General features: G+C 41.3%; 1 protein-coding gene across 1 annotated transcript in view; it reads right to left on the minus strand.

Moving 5' to 3' along the window:
* Positions 1-3,827: 3,827 nt before the first annotated feature.
* sim2 (SIM bHLH transcription factor 2) overlaps positions 3,828-19,975 on the minus strand; it is a 44,285-nt gene continuing 28,137 nt past the window's right edge. Inside the window, exons 3-9 of the mRNA XM_038709556.1 lie at positions 19,742-19,831; positions 19,420-19,528; positions 18,088-18,173; positions 6,527-6,726; positions 6,072-6,178; positions 4,110-4,257; positions 3,828-4,015 (exon numbers count right to left, since the gene is read on the minus strand). Coding sequence (XP_038565484.1) covers positions 3,835-4,015; positions 4,110-4,257; positions 6,072-6,178; positions 6,527-6,726; positions 18,088-18,173; positions 19,420-19,528; positions 19,742-19,831 — 921 coding nt within the window. The 3' untranslated portion in view covers positions 3,828-3,834. The remainder of the gene's footprint in view (positions 4,016-4,109; positions 4,258-6,071; positions 6,179-6,526; positions 6,727-18,087; positions 18,174-19,419; positions 19,529-19,741; positions 19,832-19,975) is intronic.

Here is a 19,975-nt window from a genome sequence, read left to right on the forward strand (position 1 = left end):
ACAAGTTTGACCTAAACCATTCCAAGGCAGTGCCTTTCATCCCCGCGTCATGCTCGAGGCAAGAAATAAGGAGAGCACACCTTTAACAGAGACAATAACATACTGGGAATGGGCAAAGAGCTGTTTATTCAATGAATGCATGGAGTGGAGGAAAAGAAACATAGCTGCCTGAAATGTTTTTCTTAATACAAACATTCATTCAGGTTCAGGTTATATAATAGGCCATTTCATACAATCGCATCTTTATCAAAGGATCCATTAGCATAATAATCTTGATCATTCTATCACAATACACATGGACCTAGGTCACTCAAAGCAGCGTGGGCATAGACAATGCAATACTGACAAAATAACCTCACCTATTCAGACTTTAGAATAGTAAGTCGAAGTTGCGACTGCATTAGGGAACAAAAACATTGCCAAATAGCCTCTGCTGTGATGAGTGACTTCACCAGCAGTAGTTGACAGTCTCATTTTATGATATTGTTACGATAATGTTATATTATTATCATCCACCAATTGAAGTAATAATCATCTGCAGCCCCGGTGTTGACACATTTGCCGACATCTGCCTCAAGATTTTCAGAATTTTTAAGTCTGATCAGGTTTTTGGCCTTCGCAATACCCCCCCCCCCCCCCCCCCTTTGCACTTTAGATTTCGATACCTTGATCCATCCACAGATATTTGGCTCTGAACCAGTGCTTGAAGAGGAAAAGATCAGGCCATTACTCCCCATTCACATGCTGTGTATTGGCTGGGCATTGGCCATTCATGCATATCAATGAGTTCAACATTTCGAAAGTTCGCTATAGCACATCAAACTTTTAATGACCCACCCACATCCAGGCTCTGATTGGTCTAAAAGCGACACTGATGTGCAACTTTATGAAAAGTTGAACATGTTGAATAAACAGCACCCAATCGTCTCTCTGTCTCTGCTGAAAGAGGTTAGCAAGCTGGTGAGAACAGGACCAGGTGAGCGCCACGTAGTGCCCCACAGGGTAATGCAGTTTATTTAGGGCCATATGAACCATCCAGAGACAGATAGCGAGAGGGCAGAGAAGAGTACCAGTAGCTTGTGAGAAGTGCCGGTACACAAGAAAAAGCCATGGTGTGCCAAAGATAGAATGTAGAAGTGCCGGTACTGCATACCGTTGAGTACCGGCCAACTTCAGGTACTGCTTTGATACACGGCTTCTGACACGAAGAATAAAGTACAGAAGGGTACTTAATACAGGAACCAAATCTACAGAATGTCAAATCAACTCTTAATGAGGTTTAATCATGGTAACTTGTTAGACAAAGAGTGTACCTGTGTATTTGTTGGGTGCTGGTGGGCTGCTAATGTTCCATCCAACAGGCCTTCTGCTGTGCAGGGAGCCAATGATCTGCTGAGCCAGCTGAGGGGAGGGACCTGAGCTAGGCAGCTGGCTCTGAACATCCAGATGCCGTTGGTTGTACGGGTAGTGAAGGGTCAGATTGTAAGTGGGAATGCAGGACACCTGGCCTGCCTGAGGTCTTATGTTGGAGCTTTTCTCCCTGCAGGGAGTCACTGGGTAGGGGTATCTCTCCTTCAACAGCCCCCTCTGTAGGGAGCAGCTTGAGCGGTCTGGCTGGAAGAGGCTACTGGCCTGCTGCTATCCAAAAACAAACACACAGCAGCAGCGGTTTTGAAGAAATGACATTTTGCTACAATGTAAAGTAGTGAGTGTACAGCTTGTAGAACAGTGTAAATTTACTGTCCCCTCAAAATAACAATTCACACAGCCATTAATGTCTGAACCGCTGGCAACAAAAGTGAGTACACCCCTAAGTGAAAATGTCCAAATTGGTCCCAAAGTGTCAATATTTTGTGTGGCCACCATTATTTTCCAGCACTGCCATAACCTTCTTGGGCATGGAGTTCACCAGAGCTTCACAGGTTGTCGCTGGAGTCCTCTTCCACTACTCGACATCATGACGACATCATGGAGCTGGTGGATGTCAGAGACCTTACGCTCCTCCATCTTCTGTTTGAAGATGCCCCACAGATGCTCAGTTGGGTTTAGGTCTGGAGACATGCTTGGCCAGTTAATACAAGCTGTACACTCACTACTTTACATTGTAGCAAAGTGTCATTTCTTCAGTGTTGTCACATGAAAAGATATAATCAAATATTTAAATAAATGTGAGGGGTGTACTCACTTTTGTGAGATACAGTATATTGCTGTAACCATTCTTCCTGTCTGTACTGGCTGTGAAGAGATCCATCTGTGACGCAATTCCAATGTAAGTGATGGTGGACAAAATCCACTGTCCTTGCTGGCAACTGTGGCTCAGGAAGAAGAGAGGTCATCCACTACCCGGTGTTTTCTCACACAGTGTTTACTTCCTGAGCTGTGATGGAGGGGCAATTAGACAAAGCAGGAATTTGGTACTAACAAGACCATAACTTTGGTAGATTTGATTGATTTTTGTATCTCAGACTGCTTTGAAGCCTCATATTAACTCCAGGTAAACTATTAAATATGTTTGATACATGAAATGAGGACTGTGGATTTTGTCCCCCATTACTTAATTATAAAATAAAAGGGAAGGGATCTCCTGAGGGCCAGTATAGACAGGAGAAATTAAAAAATGCCATTAAAAAACCACACTGTACATACAGGCTTGTGAGTATAGACAGGTTTCTCGTATACAAACACTACTGGAAGCGCGCACAGCCAGGGGGCAAAAGCGCTTTGGTAGCAAGTCAGAAGACTGTAGTCAACCGCTGTAGTCAACCGCTGTAATCAACGTAGATTGCACATTGTAAATTCTTGTTGACTTAATAATAAACTGCCATTTCAGAGTAGGATGTGTTTGTTTGTGTTTCATTTCGCATATTTAGTGAGCTGCTAGCCAAAAAGCTAAAGGAAGAATGGAGAACGATGGAGAGATATGTTCTTTCCAAAGCTGTAAGTATTGCCATTAAGCCTAGCTGTGTCATGCTCAGAGATGCAAAGAACATTGTCTTCCGTTGTAAACTTTGTGCGACAAGCAAAAAGCTTTCAACCGCGAACAACAACAGCATCTGCGAAAGCAGCATGAAAGCAGAAAGAAACTCCGGCAGCTGCTGCCAGTGATGCATCCACTTGGCAGTAGAGAGTGGGATTAATCAATGTTTTGTGTTTTGTAAAAGCACTGAATACTTCTCTTATAAATGCATGTGCAGATGAGTAACGTTAGTTCCCAAGTTGAGACACATTTTTTTTATCTCAGACAATGGTATTAAAAAATGGATGCTTGTAAAAATCCTACTCATTGATGCTGTTATGAATACGCGATTAGTTAAAATGTCGGGGAGGACCTGCTTTGTTTTTTATTATTTTTAAATAGCTTATAACCATAGCATATATGATACAGCATCCTCCGGCTGCAGTGTTTTCAGTTTGGCTGGTTGTTGACTCCTTAGGTTAATTATTGTTCCAGTAAAGTGGATTAATTTCCAAAATGCGCTGGTGAACAGGTTCCGTCACTTTTAAGGATGGTGGTTGAAAGTTATTGTAACGCAACAAGTGACGTGACTATTTACTGTTAAAACCCAGTAATAAGTAAAGTAATATTGTTACTTTTTAAATGAGTGATAAGTAAAAAGTAACTCATTACAATTTCTGAGTAATTTGTCCAACACTGCTGCTAGATATGCCATATAATATGCTGCAAAGACAGAGAGCTGCTTTCTGCCCCCTGGTTGCCCACACATCTCGGTGATGATGTTTCACAGATTAAAGGACATTAAAGGTAAATTGCATTTTAAGATCATGTATATCATTTTCTTTAAGAAAAATAATGGGGGCACAAAACATTTTCTATCATAACTGTGAAAGTCGAAGTCCCACCTCAGGATAGGAAGCTGCTCTGAGTTTGGTCTTCATCTTGACTGCTTTGATTCTGAGTTGTTTGCGGTGGTCTTGAGAGAAGGTAAGACTGAGACCAGACTTAGTGGCTTGACTCTGGTCTTCAGATAACTGCAGCTCCTTGCACTCAGTGTCACTGTGTGCAAACAGAAGGTTCACACTGTGTATCTTTGCACTGGTTTAGCTGGAAGTTCTACATTGAGAATTACAGAGGGAGGGTGCCAACTCACGTCAGAACGTAGTTCACACTGACAATACAGTGAGGTCTGGAGGAGCGGCTGTTGTGGATAATGGTAGCATAGCTCTGCACCCACACCCAGCCTCCACGCTTTGATAACATGCGGTAGTACTTAGTTGTGACCTGCCCCTTCACCAGTACTACAGGGAACACAAATATCAGAATAAAAGAGAGAAAAACATGGTCAAATCTAACATCAGCCCCTCAGAGCCGCACAGGGTGGGCCTTTTTTTGTAACCAGCATTGTAAAGTCCTCACCAAAGCAGAAATTTGTTTTAGCAGAAATGAGCTGTGAACACAACATTGACATGTCACCTTACAAGTTGATTGAAGCAAAAAGTACACATCCAGTAGTTATACATCCAATACTCTCTTTCTTTTATCTCTGTTTTTGGACCACCAAGTTATGAGAAAAATATCTAGCTCTTTAGCTGCTAAATGCTCCACTACTTTCACCAGCTTGACTGTCAACTGTGTCTTTTTACAGCTATTTCACATAGAACAGCTGTCTGCTGCAGCTGAAAACAACACTTTGAGTGAACCAAAAAAGTAAAATTGTGGGCTGCTTTAACAGACCACAATGCAATGCACCGACAAGATTCACTGTGTTCTCAGGTCATCCAGGTCATAGTTATCCAACAAAGGTTGAGGTCCAGGGCAACTGGACGTTTCGTCCCTCATCCACAAGACTTCTTCAGTTCTGACTGACTGGTAGGGAAACTCTCTGGGATCGTTAGTTAAGATCATCGATACCCCTGATTCGTAAGTAATGTTGGTAAAAGTTCAAGCTTTCTTATCTGTCCCAAGTCTTGAATGTTTTACACGACACTAACCTCGACAACCCAGCTGTATTCCTACGTTAACTTAGCTCTTCTTATTTGCTAGGCTCCTTACATGCTTAAAAAGTTAAAAATCGAAAATCAATATGTGGCGGTCACCACAAATAAATGAACGTATGGGAAACACTGGATCCACTATTTGGCATTAAGTGTTTGTTCTGACCATAAAAATAGAATTAACTATCTAGTTTCTTCAACTTTCACTCGGGAGCAAAAATCTGCCTTATAATGATTTGACATTTATCAAGAATAATCGATATTGAATGGTATTGCCCAGAACCTATCTTGTCCACTTCAAGCACTGATTGCAGAATGTTACCAGAATGCAGGAAATGAACTGTTTAATGCTCAAAATCTTCTGGGGGAAGACCCCCAGCAATTATCTTCTTGTCTTCTTCTTGTGAACCCAGAATGCTGTGGTGTGCCATCACACCACAGCAGCTACCGATAGTGAACCTCATCACAGCTACAGAATCTGCTATTTAGAAAAACAAATTAACCGAAACAGAAGCAGAACAGCTCAGGCTAAAGGTATCGGCAGCCCTTTCTAATGCGAAGGCACCCCCTTCCAACCTCACCATCCAAGAAAGGAGAGCTGTGACATCACTAAGCAAGGATCAAAACATCACCATCTTACCTGCGGACAAAGGAAGATGCACGGTAGTCCTTAACACAGTGGACTACCAGGACAACACACTACTAATGGACACAAACACATATGAGACACTAAAGCGGGACACAACCAGCGGGTCTGGATGCGGTCTCTTGGATGAGGGACGAAACGTCTTCTAGTATCTTCAACCAAGTCCAGTTGCCCTTGACCTCAACCTTTGTTGGATCACCATTTGAGTTGTTTTTGCATCTTGTTTCCTCCATTAATCACTTCCTATCATCCCTATGTCCCACCAAGAAGTTGTCCTCTGTTATTCACAAAAGTTAAACTCTATGTTAAAGCAATGTGATGAAAAGCTCTCTTTGTTAAGCTGATTTACTTATCCACTAACCCTGGTGCATCCTCGTCCTTGGTGGTCTTGTTGATTTGTAACTTAACTTACTGGTCACTCTACTTACCCCACTTGTACAAACCCCCATACATCTGACTTTCAAGGACTCACATAAATGGTGAGCATAGCGTAGATGGAAAATGTCACAGGCATGGACGTGGTGGTAGAGAGTCTTCTCGATTAGGTCCTGCGGTTCATAGCCTGTCAGCTCTGCCACCCTGGCTCCAGCACACAGGAGAGAGGACACAAGCTAAACAGTCAGGGGTTGATTTGGATATCAGTATGCTCAAGTACATCATTATATTTAGTTAACAATCCGGCAGTCCATATGTGCTAATATACATATATGTGTATGCATGTATGTGTATGCATGTATGTGTATGCATGTATGTGTATGCATGTATGTGTATGTGTGTGTGTGTGTGCGTGTGTTGTGGCAATGGTCTATATGTAATTATTAAGATTATTTGTGATGGTTTATATGATTTTATATTCCATACAGGGATCATCAAGATATCATGGCTTTCATCTATCCATTCACCTACTCAGTCAAGCGTCTCTCCTACCTCGTGTCCAAGAAAATTAGTTTAAAGTCCAGGCTGGCCCGGAACATGAACATGTTGCTGTGGAGTTTGATCTCGGTGATACCACTGGGGGGCAGGGAGTGACCAACTGCCACCAGACCCACAGTCTGATAACAGGATTCATACAGGGCCATGTCCATCATGTACTGACGCACTTTCAGGTAGCCGCTGCAGTGGATGACCTGGGAAACAAAAGCAGTGTCAATACGCGTTTACACATTCAAAAGAACTCAGATTGACAGAGAAAGTTGAGACAGTAAGATCCTGGTATTTTCCAAACAGCACCAAAACAGAAGACTGGGATTTGAACTGTTGTCTTTACACTATGCAATTGCTGTACTGCTACCAGTTGTCCCAGGACTGTGTACTGCCATAATATCCAACCATGATCACAATTTCATTTAACAAACAGAGGTTTTCAAATCTTAAGTTGCCAAGCATTGACCACAACCCAGCTTCTGCCATAATGTAGCTCTGATCTAGGAATCACCAAGATCAAACTCCACAGCAACATGTTGGCAGCCTCACAACGGACTTAACCTGGACTTCCAATCAAAAACAATAATGTCTTTTCTGAGGTCCAAGGTTTTGTGGTTAATGTTTTTCCCCTCATAACATGAAAGATGCCTACACATCTTGTGTCATGTTTGTGTGTACCTTTCAGAAGGCATATAAGATAGTGGACCACAAGGCTTGGAGCACACATGTACAGCATTGCACAGTGTAGTTGTGACACAACTGTGCTGCTACTGTTTAGTGGTTAGACAGTAATCCCTGATTCCCCTGTTGTCTGATTACTTTTTCTGCCCAATCAGGAGCTGACCTTAGGTATGTAATCACCAGCTGGGAGCGTAATTGATTTTAACCTTTGGTATATATATTTGACAATAAACTGGACTGGGCCAAGAACACCCACGCCCTCTCCAGGAAGGGCCAAAGCCATCTCTATTTTCTGAGGAGGCTGAGGTCCTTCAACATCTGCAGGACGATGCTGATGATGTTTTATGAGTCTGTGGTGGCCAGTGCTATCCTGTTTGCTGTTGCATGCTGGGGCAGCCGGTTGAGGGTAGCGGACACTAAAAGACTCAACAAACCAGTAACGTTGTGGGGGTGGAGCTGGACTCTCTGTCGGTGGTGTCCGAGAGGAGGATGCTGTCCAAACTACATGTCATCTTGGACAATGTCTCCCACCCACTCCATAAACTGCTCAAACACAGGAGCACTTTCAGTGCAAGACTCATTCCCCCAAAATGCACCACAGAGCACCACAGGAAGTCATTCTTGCCTGTGGCCATCAAACTTTATAACTCCTCCCTTTAAGTGTCTGACACACAGGCCCTTAGTTAGTTATTAAAATAGACCTTATTACCTGTTTTTTTGTGTGTGCAATACTACCTGTTAAATAATTAATGTGCAATATTCTCTGCTGCTATTTATTCATTAGCAATTTTTAGTTCACTGTAACAATTCTTTAATAATGTAAATGTTCACCGAAACTAAAAGGCGAAATCAAAAACTAAAAGTCGAAAATTAATTTGGTATTTGGATTGGGCATTTAGTCATTTAGCCATTTAGGATTGGGGATTTGGTATTTAGGATTGGGGATTTAGTCATTTAGCCATTTAGGATTGGGGATTTGGGGATTTAGGATTGGGAATTTGGGGATTTAGAATTGGGGTTTTGGGGATTGAGGATTGAGTCGTGTATGCAAATGAGGAGGCGTGGCCCAAAGGCTGCAGGGAGGGTTTGGTGCAGACGCACTTTATGGACTGCAGGGGGAGCTCTGACTACCAGCACATCGCCATGAAAGCAAGCAGCAGGGAGTGAATGGTGATTAATGCGATTGTCATCAGTGTTTTCCTATAGTGTCTCCTTTTATTCTTTCACTTCACTGTGTTTCCAGTGTTCCCGTCTGTCCCTGTGTTTGTTATTGCCCCATGCTCAGTCTCCCTCTCAGCTGCCTATTAGGGCCTAAAGTCTACACTAGAGGTGTTTGAGGTTAACACAAGCTCCACTGTTTTTCCCCACTGACTTGTCCTCCCCCCCTGCAGACAAAGATGTTTCACCTGGACATGAAGGACCACTTGGTGTCAAAGCTTTGGATCAGCAATCTGCAGCAGAGTCCCAGTCAACTGGGTCACACCACAAGTTGGAAATTACAGCTACAGCTGATTCAGTAACCTCTGGATCCACTCAGGACTTTTTCTCTCACTTGGACAGAATTTACTCTTCATTGAAGGCTTGTATTTTATCTTGCAGAGTTTCTATGTGATCTATAATTAACGTGTTTTATTTTGCTCATTATATTATACATTATATAGCACAGAGGTGCAGTCTGACGGGAGAAGCTGCTTGTCTTTTATTTTCACCATATATAATTGCTGCTGTTGCACCTGAATTTCCTTTAGTGCGGTCTTATCTTAACTAGTATACATGATCATACAGCCTGTGGACTTGCACAGTTTCTATGATCAAGTGTTGTGCTATACCCAGTCTATGGCTATACCTTACCTGCTTCTAGAGGTGGGTGCCACTGAAATTAGAAAGATATTAGGGCTAATTTGGCTTTTAGTTATGATTATGTAGTTTGTCATTTGTTCTGCTGTCTTTGTAAATTGCTAATTTGTAGAGGCAGCAAAATAAAAGTGGAAATAAGCATAACATTTCATTATACTTCCAATTTTTTACGATACTAAAATGTTAAAATCAGTGTTCTTCAATTATGTATAGAAGCTTCCTACACCAGGTAATGACAGATAGAGACAGCGACGTCACCTCACAAGGCCTGACCTGCACACATTTATTTAACATCATTTTTTCATCCTGAAAACAAGTATTTTAAAAACTATTTGTAAGAAATAAATATTTACCTTCTGAGCCATGTCCCTCTAATTTCCAAGTTTTGCAGTTTAAGAAGCAACATTATATATTTAACACAGCCCTGTTCGTCCCCCATTTACGTTGATCTGAACTGGCACTGTTGACAAAACCTGTACTCATCACATGGAAAGTTTGTAGTCTCCTTATGCTACACACAGAACATAACAGATAGTTAGATATACATTTGAATATGGTAACATACAACATGGCCTATACAGTTATTACTTTACAAATATACATACACATATACACCCAGGAAGTAACTGTCCAGTGCATTTTTTAAATTTGTGTCAGGGAGAATGTTAACAACAGTAAGGTCATAATGGTAATATGGTTTTCTCCAACTGGATCTCAGTCTTTTTTTTACTGCAAAACGTTTTTGATCATCCAGTACTTGATGTCACTGATACAGTTGTCAGGGTCATTAATAGGGCTGAGGATATCATGTGAAAGTGAAATATACAACTGAGCCTTGTGGGACCTCAAAGAAAATGTCACACTTGCTTTATTTTAGTTTAAAAGTTGTCAAGACACACAAGATAAGAAGAGAGCCCCTTTAAGACACGGCCACATTGCCCAAATGAATTTTCTAGTTTACTGATTAAAATGCTGTGGTTGACAGTATCTAAGGCTGCAGTCCATTCTAGAAATACTAGGATAGAAGGTTTGTTTGCAGTATTGTTGATCTTTTGATCACTGACTACTTCAAAGCTGTTTCAGTGCTGCGGTTGGTCCTGAAGCCAGATTGATCCACATCATATAGATTGTGGAGGGACAGGTAATTATGCAGTTGTTTGTAGACATCCTTTTCAAATATTTTACTAGGAAAAGGGATATTGGAGATTGGTCTGTAGTTGCTTATCACGGATGGGTCTAAGGGGTTCTTTGAAAAAACATTGTGGAGGTGCACGTGGAGGAGTTTAGCACCTTTTCCTCCTCTTTGGGATCATAGAGGTAGTAGGTGAAAAATGATGCACTGTGCCCACAGTGTTGTGATGGTGTAGGGGCATTAGATGAACGAAAGATGACTAGGGTTGGAGATCTGAAGGCATCTGAAGGAAGTTTGTGAATAATGTAAGACGAGATGACGTGGGCAGTGGTGAATGGGGACGCATGGCTGGCTGTCCAGCAGAAGGCAAACGTGAGGCAGAGGAGCAGGCGGTGATCCTGAGGTACAAGAAACAAAAGGTTAGTCACAAAGAAGACACCAGGAAGCAAAGGAGAGATTATGAGGCAGGAGCTCTGACTTGATTGAGCCTGAGATGTGAAACTGATTTTTCAGTTCTAGACTCAAATTGACTACTCATCTACTATCTGTAGATGTTCAAAGAATGGTCACTGTTTTTGTTCAAATCTAACTAGCAGTTACTAAGCCTCTAGTGTCGAGTTTATGCCCTAACTTAGGAGAGAAGTAATTGTTGCACATCTGAATAAAAACTCAAATCTGCACCATACATAAACAGATCGAAACATTGTTATCAGCATGGTCAGTTCAGACTCACGTTGAGTTACAGAAATGCACTGCTATGCTGAGGCTTCTCACATAACTCACTAACAGTATACCAATAAAGGAAAACATTTGGCTCCTACATTATACAGATTTGTATTGTAGCTCCTGTTTATTACAGCTGCATGTACAGTCATGTTACAGGCTTTACAGACACAATTTCTTATATGTACCACCACAAGGTCTTAAGCGGATGATAAATGGACTATTTACGTCTACATACTTGTGTACGTTCCGTTCATATATTATGTCTGCTTGCAACATACCTGCAACATACACAAACAGATTGGTACATTTTTATGAGCATGGCCTGCACTATTGCATTAATCACCATTCACTCCCTGGTCAAATGACATCGGCAGTGATGCAGGTAGTGTTCTCTGTTTCTGATTAGCGGATGTCGATCAGCCTCAACGTTACATTCATATGTGTGTAGTAATAATACCATACTAGGACTGCCGGCTGAGACTTTATAGCTGCGCTGTTATGTTTTTCAGAGCACACAAACACTGTAAACACACACCTGTCACCTGCCCAGCATGGTGCTATTACCCACAAACACAGCTTCTACACCTTATCTTTACAGTTATACGACAATAACGTAACTCATGCATATCAGCAACAGTTAGCCTAATATAGCTAACTTGCTAATGTTATCATATCTTACCTGCTGTACTGTCCGCTGCTTTCTCGTCACATGGATAGCATTCCTTTCACTGGTGACTTTGTGTGTGAGGCCACATGGACAGAAATGCTGTACACGTTTAGTTATGGTATTATAAATGATAGTCCTCCCTCCAGCCCTGCTCAATTCCTCTGCTTGCTTTCATGGCGATGTGCTGGCAGTCAGAGCTCCCCCTGCAGTCCATAAAGTGCGTCTGCACCACACCCTCCCTGCAGCCTTTGGGCCACGCCTCCTCATTTGCATACACAACTCAATACTCAATCCTCAATACTCAATCCCCAAATCCCCAATCCTAAATGGCTAAATGACTAAATGCCCTATCCTAAATAACAAATAAATTTTTGACTCCGACTTTTATTTTTTGATTTCGACTTTTAGTTTTCAATTTCGACTTTTAGTTTTAGTTCTGACCAAATAATTCCTCCATACACCGTAACAATTCTTTAGTAATGTAAATGTTCACAATTCTTTAATAATGTAAATGTTCACATAACAATTTTTTTATAATATAAATGTTCACCATAACAATTCTGTAATAATGTAAATGTTCACAATTCTTTAATAATGTAAATGTTCGCATAACAATTTTTTTATAATATAAATGTTCACCATAACAATTCTGTAATAATGTAAATGTTCACAATTCTTTAATAATGTAAATATTCACCATAACAATTTTTTTATAATATAAATGTTCACCATAACAATTCTTTAATAATGTAAATGTTCACAATTCTATAATAATGTAAATGTTCACAATTCTTTAATAATGTAAATGTTCACCGTAACAAGTCTTGTTCTTCAGCAACAACACATCGTCTCAAACCGTCAGCAGCGTTTGTGACATTGCAAGAACGACTAGCAAGAACGTTCTCCCCAAGAACGCCGATAAAGCTCACCTGTGTTGTTAATGACATTTCACATACATACATTCTTACATGACTGATACTGATTTCCACGTTATTATCCTCGCTCAATATTAATTTGTAAAATAAACAGTTACTTTCTTCATGTAAACTCGTCTTGTCTCCCATCTGTCACAGCCAAAGAACCGTGGGGTCTGCCTTCTCTGACTCTACTTGATGTAATCTTGTTATATCGATAGCACTGGTGCCCCCGACTGGAACTGAACTGTAATAACACAACATAACATCCCTCCCCTCTAAAACTTAAACTTCTCTGTAGTTTAAAGTGAGTCACTCACAACATAACTACTGTGTATTTTTACGCGATCATGACCAGAACACACCCCCTCCCCACCAGAATGGTGGACACCCTAATAAACATACAAAGCCGGCTGGGAAAGCTGGGGAAAAAAAACAAAACAAACAACAATAAAATAAAACCTAATACTGTCCCATATTAGTCTTTTAGGACTGTCCTTTACTTTACAAAGTCTTTCATATAGGCTGGTGGTCTTCTGTTTCTTTGAGGCAACTCTTCTTCTGGGTAACTCTCCATTTGCCAAACTATCAGGTGCCCTGTTCTCTGGGTAGAGAACCCCCGGCAGAACTTCTTCATCCCCTGGTGTTGTACCTGTGTCCTGTGGCACGATGACACCGGTTATACACTCCTCCTCATGTGTCCTCTCTGTTTGCTGCACTGGCAGATCCTGCTCCTGTCTGCGGAACAGTTGATCCACATGACGCCTGACCAACTGTTTCCCAACAACACTGTATGGGAGAGTGGTCCTGTGATCTCCACTATCTGTCCGGGTATCCATTTAGGTCTCCATCTGTAGTTTCGGGTGTAGACTGAGTCTCCTGCCACAAAGTTACGTGTTTTTGCATGTTTGTCATGGTAAGCTTTTTGACTGGCTTGTTTTGACTCCACCCTTTTTTTAAATCTGGGTGTATGAGATCAAGTGTACACCTCAACTTCCTGCCCATCATCCTCTCAGCATGCGATAGTCCTGTTGTTGACTGTGGAGTGATGCGATAGCTAAACAAAGCCCTACGCTGGTCATCTTGCTGCCAGTTGTCTCACCGCAGTAGAGTTTTATCCTCGTCGCCATATGTAGTATCTTGAGATTCCCTTTATCACAGGCAGAGACACTGTCTTCAGTTTAGCTGACTTTATTGCCAATAACATCATAGCAACATAACATGACCAACACATAGGGACACCGTCTACTCAGGAGTGGGGTCCGCCTTCTCTGACTCTACTCGATGTAATCTTGTTATATCAATAGCACTGGTGCCCCCTATTGGAACTGAACTGTAATAACCTACAGCGGCCACAAGATAACAGGCTGCTAGGGCTCAAAATGATAGTCAGCGTAGGTGTCGATTCTTGTTTGCTTACTGTTTTCTTCTTCTCTTAATAGGCGGATTTGCTTCCCCTGGTAACCCCCGTGTTTCATGTCATACCACTATGAACTGTGGGCAATTCCCTCAGCCAAAGTCTGCAGAAATGCGGACTTACGAGAAGGGTCTATAAAGGGCTCATAATGTCCACGAGAGAGCCCTCGCGCACTTGATGATTTGACAGTGTGACAGCCCTAAACCCTCACGGACTTCCCGGGAACGCGCCTCAAAGTCTGTGAGGGTGGACAGTGGGATTGGGCCTATCTTTACCGTCACCAGTGTGTTAAGTCTTTCTGTTCCCCTCTGTCTGTGCGAGCTTGTTGATGTCTTTTGACTGTGCTCCAGCCATTTCCCCCGTGTTCTCCCAGCTTGGGGGGGTGGTGATGATGGCACATAGATAAGATTCTTGCCTTTGGTGTGGGAGACCTGGGTTCAATTCCCACTATGAGACATCCACCATTGTGTCCCTGAGCAAGACACTTAACCCCTAGTTGCTCCAGAGGCGTGCGACCTCTGAGATGTATAACAATTGTAAGTCGCTTTGGATAAAAGTGTCAGCTAAATGAGTAAATGTAAACTTGCTCTCACTCCCAAGTGGTCACATATGGACACTTGCAAGATCTCCTGGCATCAATTTTTATCGCATTGGAAAGCCCTTTAGAATCATTGTGAAACGCTAAAAGAAGGCCTAGTATAAATAACAGAAAGGTCAGAGTATGGAGGTGGTTGGGGTGGATGGTCAGACACTTGACTTCACCAAGAGACCAGTGTTCATTATGCTATGTACATAAGTAATGTTACTTAACTTAAGTAATTAACTTCTTCTCATTCTTTTGACCTCATTTGGCAGTAGCTCAGTCTGTAAGGATTAGGCTAGGAACTGGAAGGTCGCCGGTTTGAATCCAGCTCAGACCAGAGTTGTGGACCATGGACTAGTAGCTGGAGAGGTGCCAGATTTGTTCTCTTGTTGGAGTGCTTACCTGTTTTTTAATCGCTGCTGGCCTTATTACCTTTTTTACCCAGTAGACATTATTAAATCACTGAACTGAACCTGCTCTGCCTCCATTGTCTGCATTTGGGCCCAATCTCCTGTGTTCCTGCTAATCTATTAGCAGTCAGTGTGACTGTTTTTGACTGTGGCTGCTTTGACATATAGTATGTTAGTGTTCAAGTGTACTGTCAGCTGAAGTTTCGTCTGGAATTGTAGCCTACTCAATGAGACGAGCGCACTGATCTTCATCAGAGGAAGAAAATCGAAACTGAACCCTTGAACTGAACACTTGTAATCAGACAGCAATATCACCACAATCCCACACAAATGTTGACTTCAGCACCTCTAATAAAGTGCAGCTCATAGCCGTTTTAGAGGGAATGAACCATCCTGGAGACAGTAAAGTAACAAAGTGTCAGTGTCGCGGTCAGGTGTGATATTCTCTCACTACTGTGCGGCGACTGTTAACCGTTTGTGTTAATACTATGGGGGAATTTATGTTTCAATATTATTTGTGTGGACAGATGAGCGATCTGTGAGTAAATGTGTAATCTGTAAATATAAAACACTTTGCACAAACACAAAATGAAGATTTGTAAACTCAGTTCTTCAAACACGAGTTTTGAGACAAACTTTCCGCCGATGGAAAGAAAATACAATGAGTAAGAAATAGTATAATTATATAACAATGTATTAAGCTATGAGCACAGGGAAAGTCCGCTAGCCACTAGGCTAATTTCAGTAGTTTGAAAATGCCACAGGCTCTAGCTAATGATGGTGTTTAGCAAAAAGCAAACCAAGACTATGAGCTGAATGTTTGTTAAAGGTTGGTGTGAGCTATGTTTGATGCATGTTAGTGGACTGTACTGAATTTGCATTTAACTATATACTTCGTACTCCTAGTATGGCCAAAAGCCGAGTGGACATCAGTGGTAGTTCCTGTCCTGTGGTCAACACCAGCATCAAAAAGTGGACAAAAAGAAGAAGAACAAAATCGGGGAGCACACAGACAGGAAGCAAAACAAGATAACGACACCAGGGGCAGAACAACATTACTCCATCTTCCTTTAGGAGCATTCTATCATTCTTTCAAATTTTATTCTGTGGCTGCTCTCTCACCTGTTGCACAGTGTTTATGAGGGTTTCTATTCATAGAAGGGATTTGACAAAGATCTGACAGCAGCTCTAGTTTTATTGAGGGACAACTGAATGTTCCTGAATTTCCAATCTGGAAGCAAAACCACAGGAAACCATAATCTATGTGCCGGACACCTTGAGCTGCTGCGGCTTCATCAGAACAGCCTGAAATGAATAAAGTTAGCCTTGATGTTCAACACCATGGTTGTTGAAGAATGACCACTAAGCAATGACATGTGTGTGTATCACTTAATGAAATTAAATCACTTTCACACCCTTAAGTTACCATAAATGAAGTAACCCTGAGTGTGCTTGAGTAAATACAATCCTCTTCACTTTATATATGCTTCCTTTAGGCAATATTATCAGGAAACATTCCATAAGCTTTCATTGTTATGCAGATGATACTCAGTTATATCTATCGATCAAGCCAGATGAAACTCATCAGTTAGCTAAACTTCAAATGTGCCTTCAGGATGTTAAAACCTGGATGACCTGTAATTTTCTAATGTTAAACTCAGATAAAACTGAAGTTATTGCTCTGGGGCCTAAGCACCTCCGTGACGCATTATCTAAAGATATAGTTTCCCTGGATGGCATCGCCCTGGCCTCCAGCACCACTGTGAGGAATCTTGGAGTTATCTTTGATCAGGACATGTCGTTTAAGTCTCACATTAAGCAAATTTCAAGGACCGCCTTTTTTCACCTACGTAATATTGCGAAAATCAGGAACATCCTGTCTAAAAATGATGCAGAAAAACTAGTCCATGCATTTGTTACTTCTAGGCTGGATTACTGCAATTCCTTATTATCAGGCTGCTCGAAAAAGTCCATTAAGACTCTTTAGCTGATCCAGAATGCTGCAGCACGTGTTCTGACAGGAACCAGGAAAAGAGATCACATTTCTCCTGTTTTAGCTTCTTTGCATTGGCTTCCAGTAAAATCCAGAATAGAATTTAAAATCATTCTTCTTACCTACAAAGCTCTTAATAGTCAGGCACCATCTTATCTTAAAGAGCTCATAGTACCTTACTACCCCACCAGAGCACTGCGCTCCCAGAATGCAGGTTTACTTGTGGTTCCTAGAGTCTCTAGGACTAGGAGCCAGAGCGTTCAGCTATCAAACTCCTCTCCTGTGGAACCAGGTTCCAGTTTGGGTTCAGGAGGCAGACACCATCTCCACATTTAAGAGTAGGCTTAAGACTTTCCTCTTTGATAAAGCTTATAGTTAGGGCTGGCTCAGGTGAGTCCTGAATCATCCCTTAGTTATGCTGCTATAGGCCTAGACTGCCGGGGGATTTCCCATGATGCACTGAGCTCCTCTCTCCTCTACTTTCTCTCCCTCTGTATGCAACCTCATCCCATTATTGCATGTTACTAACACAACTTCTCCCCTTTCTGGTAGTCTTGTGCTTTCTCATCCCTCTCCTTTCTCCTCCTGTCACTTCCTGCAGGTGTTTCTGGCTCTGGAGCTGTGGAGTCTGGATCTGTGGCTGCGGGTCACCTGCTGCCCCCGTGTTCCTGCTCGACACCCTCTGCTGCAACGACTATTGTTGCTAGTCTTATTGTTATTATTGTTATTATAATCATTAACATTACGATGGTTACCATTAACACTATTATAAATATCTGTACCATTTTTCATTCAGTCTATAGCAACATCACCTTCACTGTGTGTACCTCTGTGTGTATATTGTGTAGGCTGCCTCCCTCCCTCTCTCTCTCTCTCTCTCTCTCTCTCTCTCTCTCTCTCTCTCTCCCCCTTCACCCCAACCGGTCGAGGCAGATGGCCGCCCACCCTGAGCCATGTTTCTGCTCGAGGTTTCTGCCTCTTAAAAGGAAGTTTTTCCTTGCCTCTGTCTCCTAGTGCTTGCTCTTGGTGGGAACTGTTGGGCTTCTGTAAATATCATCACAGAGTATGGTCTAGACCTGCTCTTTTATGAAAAGCGCTGTGAGATAACTGTTGTTGTGATTTGGCGCTATATAAATAAAATTGAATTGAATTGAATTAAATAACAGTCCAGTGGCTGCACCTACCTTATATCCCCCACATGTAAGTCCTGCATTTCGTTTAGCAAGAACACACTTCATCCTCAAGAAGAAGGAGCGCTCTATTTCATACTCTGTCACACAAACACACATAACAGAGGCATTACTGTCATAGTTGTTTTTTTTACAGTGCTGTGTTCTGCAGTGACACTTCTTACTCCTAGGATTATTTCAAATTTACCCTTTTTGTTTCTACAGCCCAGTATAATCACAAACACAGACCAAAAAGATCTGTTACGACTTACAATGTAATATCAGCATAATGAACATTTCCACAGCATCAACTCCATTATTACAATAAGAAAGTTATGTCATATGTGCCACTCTGCTCTGTGCTTATCTTTTTAACAGAAATAAAACTAGCTAAACCTAAACTTACTAGCTTTTTTTTAGATATTCTTACCACATCTCACAGTCTTCAGAGAGCAGTATTGAGTATGATATGTTGTTGTATCGATGGAATTAGCACTTGGAAATGTACATCATGCTGAATACGTCAAGACAACAGGGACACTTAGGGACACAGGAGATTTATTTTGTATTAACTGGGGAACATGTGAAATAAGCAAAGCCTTTCAAAGGTCTTCCAAATAATTCATAATAATAATAAATAAGGTCTTCTCTATTCCATTGATAAATAAAGCCCCCGGACGCTATTTGGGAATTTACAGCACATGTGACATACATGGAGATTAAGGTGTTTAAGTACACAGCACATTGAAAAGAGTTAAATTTTTGCTGTTAGTGAAATTTGAGTGACAGCAGAGTTAATTATACCCTGGATAGAGTCAAATCCATTATATTTGACTCTCAGGTGAAAAGTAAAATTGGTGACTGCATGCTGTTAAACTAGGGGCCGTGCTTTTTTACCTGGGTCTAAACTTTAACACTGTTTGACATAAGTAGTATCTGTTAGTGTTATATTTTATATCGATATTGCTCTTCTGGCACCTGGTCGTTTTGCAATGGTGAGCCACCATAACTTAAACTTATGTCACCTCACTATTACTAGCCAGCCTAACACCTATTTAACAAACTAGCGGTTAGCATGCTTACCCAATCTGTTCATTCTGTTACATTTTTTAAATGTAATGTAATCAAATTCTTTGAGGTGCAAGTGTTAAAATAATTTTAATTTTAAAACACCAAACATGATCATCTTTACTTTGCAAATTCCACAAAAGACAAAAAAATACTGTAAATTAGTAGTGTACCAACACTCCACAAAGAGTTAAATCAACACTTTTTAGTATGGACCCATTTAGACACTTTTTAAAAGTAAACTAGTGTTAATTTGCGTATGCTGATTTTACTGTGTACCTGGAGAGAAGTGATGGCGTGGGGGTTGGCAAAGACCCAGCACTGCTGTCATCTCATCATGGTCCGATGGGTGGATATACTCAAATATACTGTTTCCTGTCAGCTCTACCTGCAGCACACACATTTCCAGCATGTGCTCATAAATGTGCTGACTTATGTAGTGATCAGCTGCACCACAACTAACAAATCACAATGCAAGACAAAACATTGAAATGTACTGAATCATGCAGAAATGATTACCATACCATCTAAAATGGTCTGTTTGACTCATATATCAAACATAAACATGAACAGCAAACTTAAGGTTGTATGAGGGTCTTACCTGGGACAGGCCAAGGTGGACTGATGCAGTTTCTGAGATGTACATGATTTTGCCATCAGAGGCAACAACAAACACAAAGCCGTCCAGAGTCTGAGGGAGCAGTAACAAAATAGTTACTCTTAAACAAGTTAGTACTGTTAGTGATATTCATTTTTACAATGTTATATATGTGGGGTGAAAATAACAAATATTAAATGATAAAAATTGAGGTGGTGAAAATGGATGTGAGTTGAA

The sequence above is a fragment of the Micropterus salmoides genome, unplaced genomic scaffold (genome assembly GCF_014851395.1).
Source record: "Micropterus salmoides isolate LMB-PRFRI ecotype aquatic unplaced genomic scaffold, ASM1485139v1 Ms_hic_scaffold_9, whole genome shotgun sequence".
Classification (NCBI taxonomy): domain Eukaryota; kingdom Metazoa; phylum Chordata; class Actinopteri; order Centrarchiformes; family Centrarchidae; genus Micropterus; species Micropterus salmoides.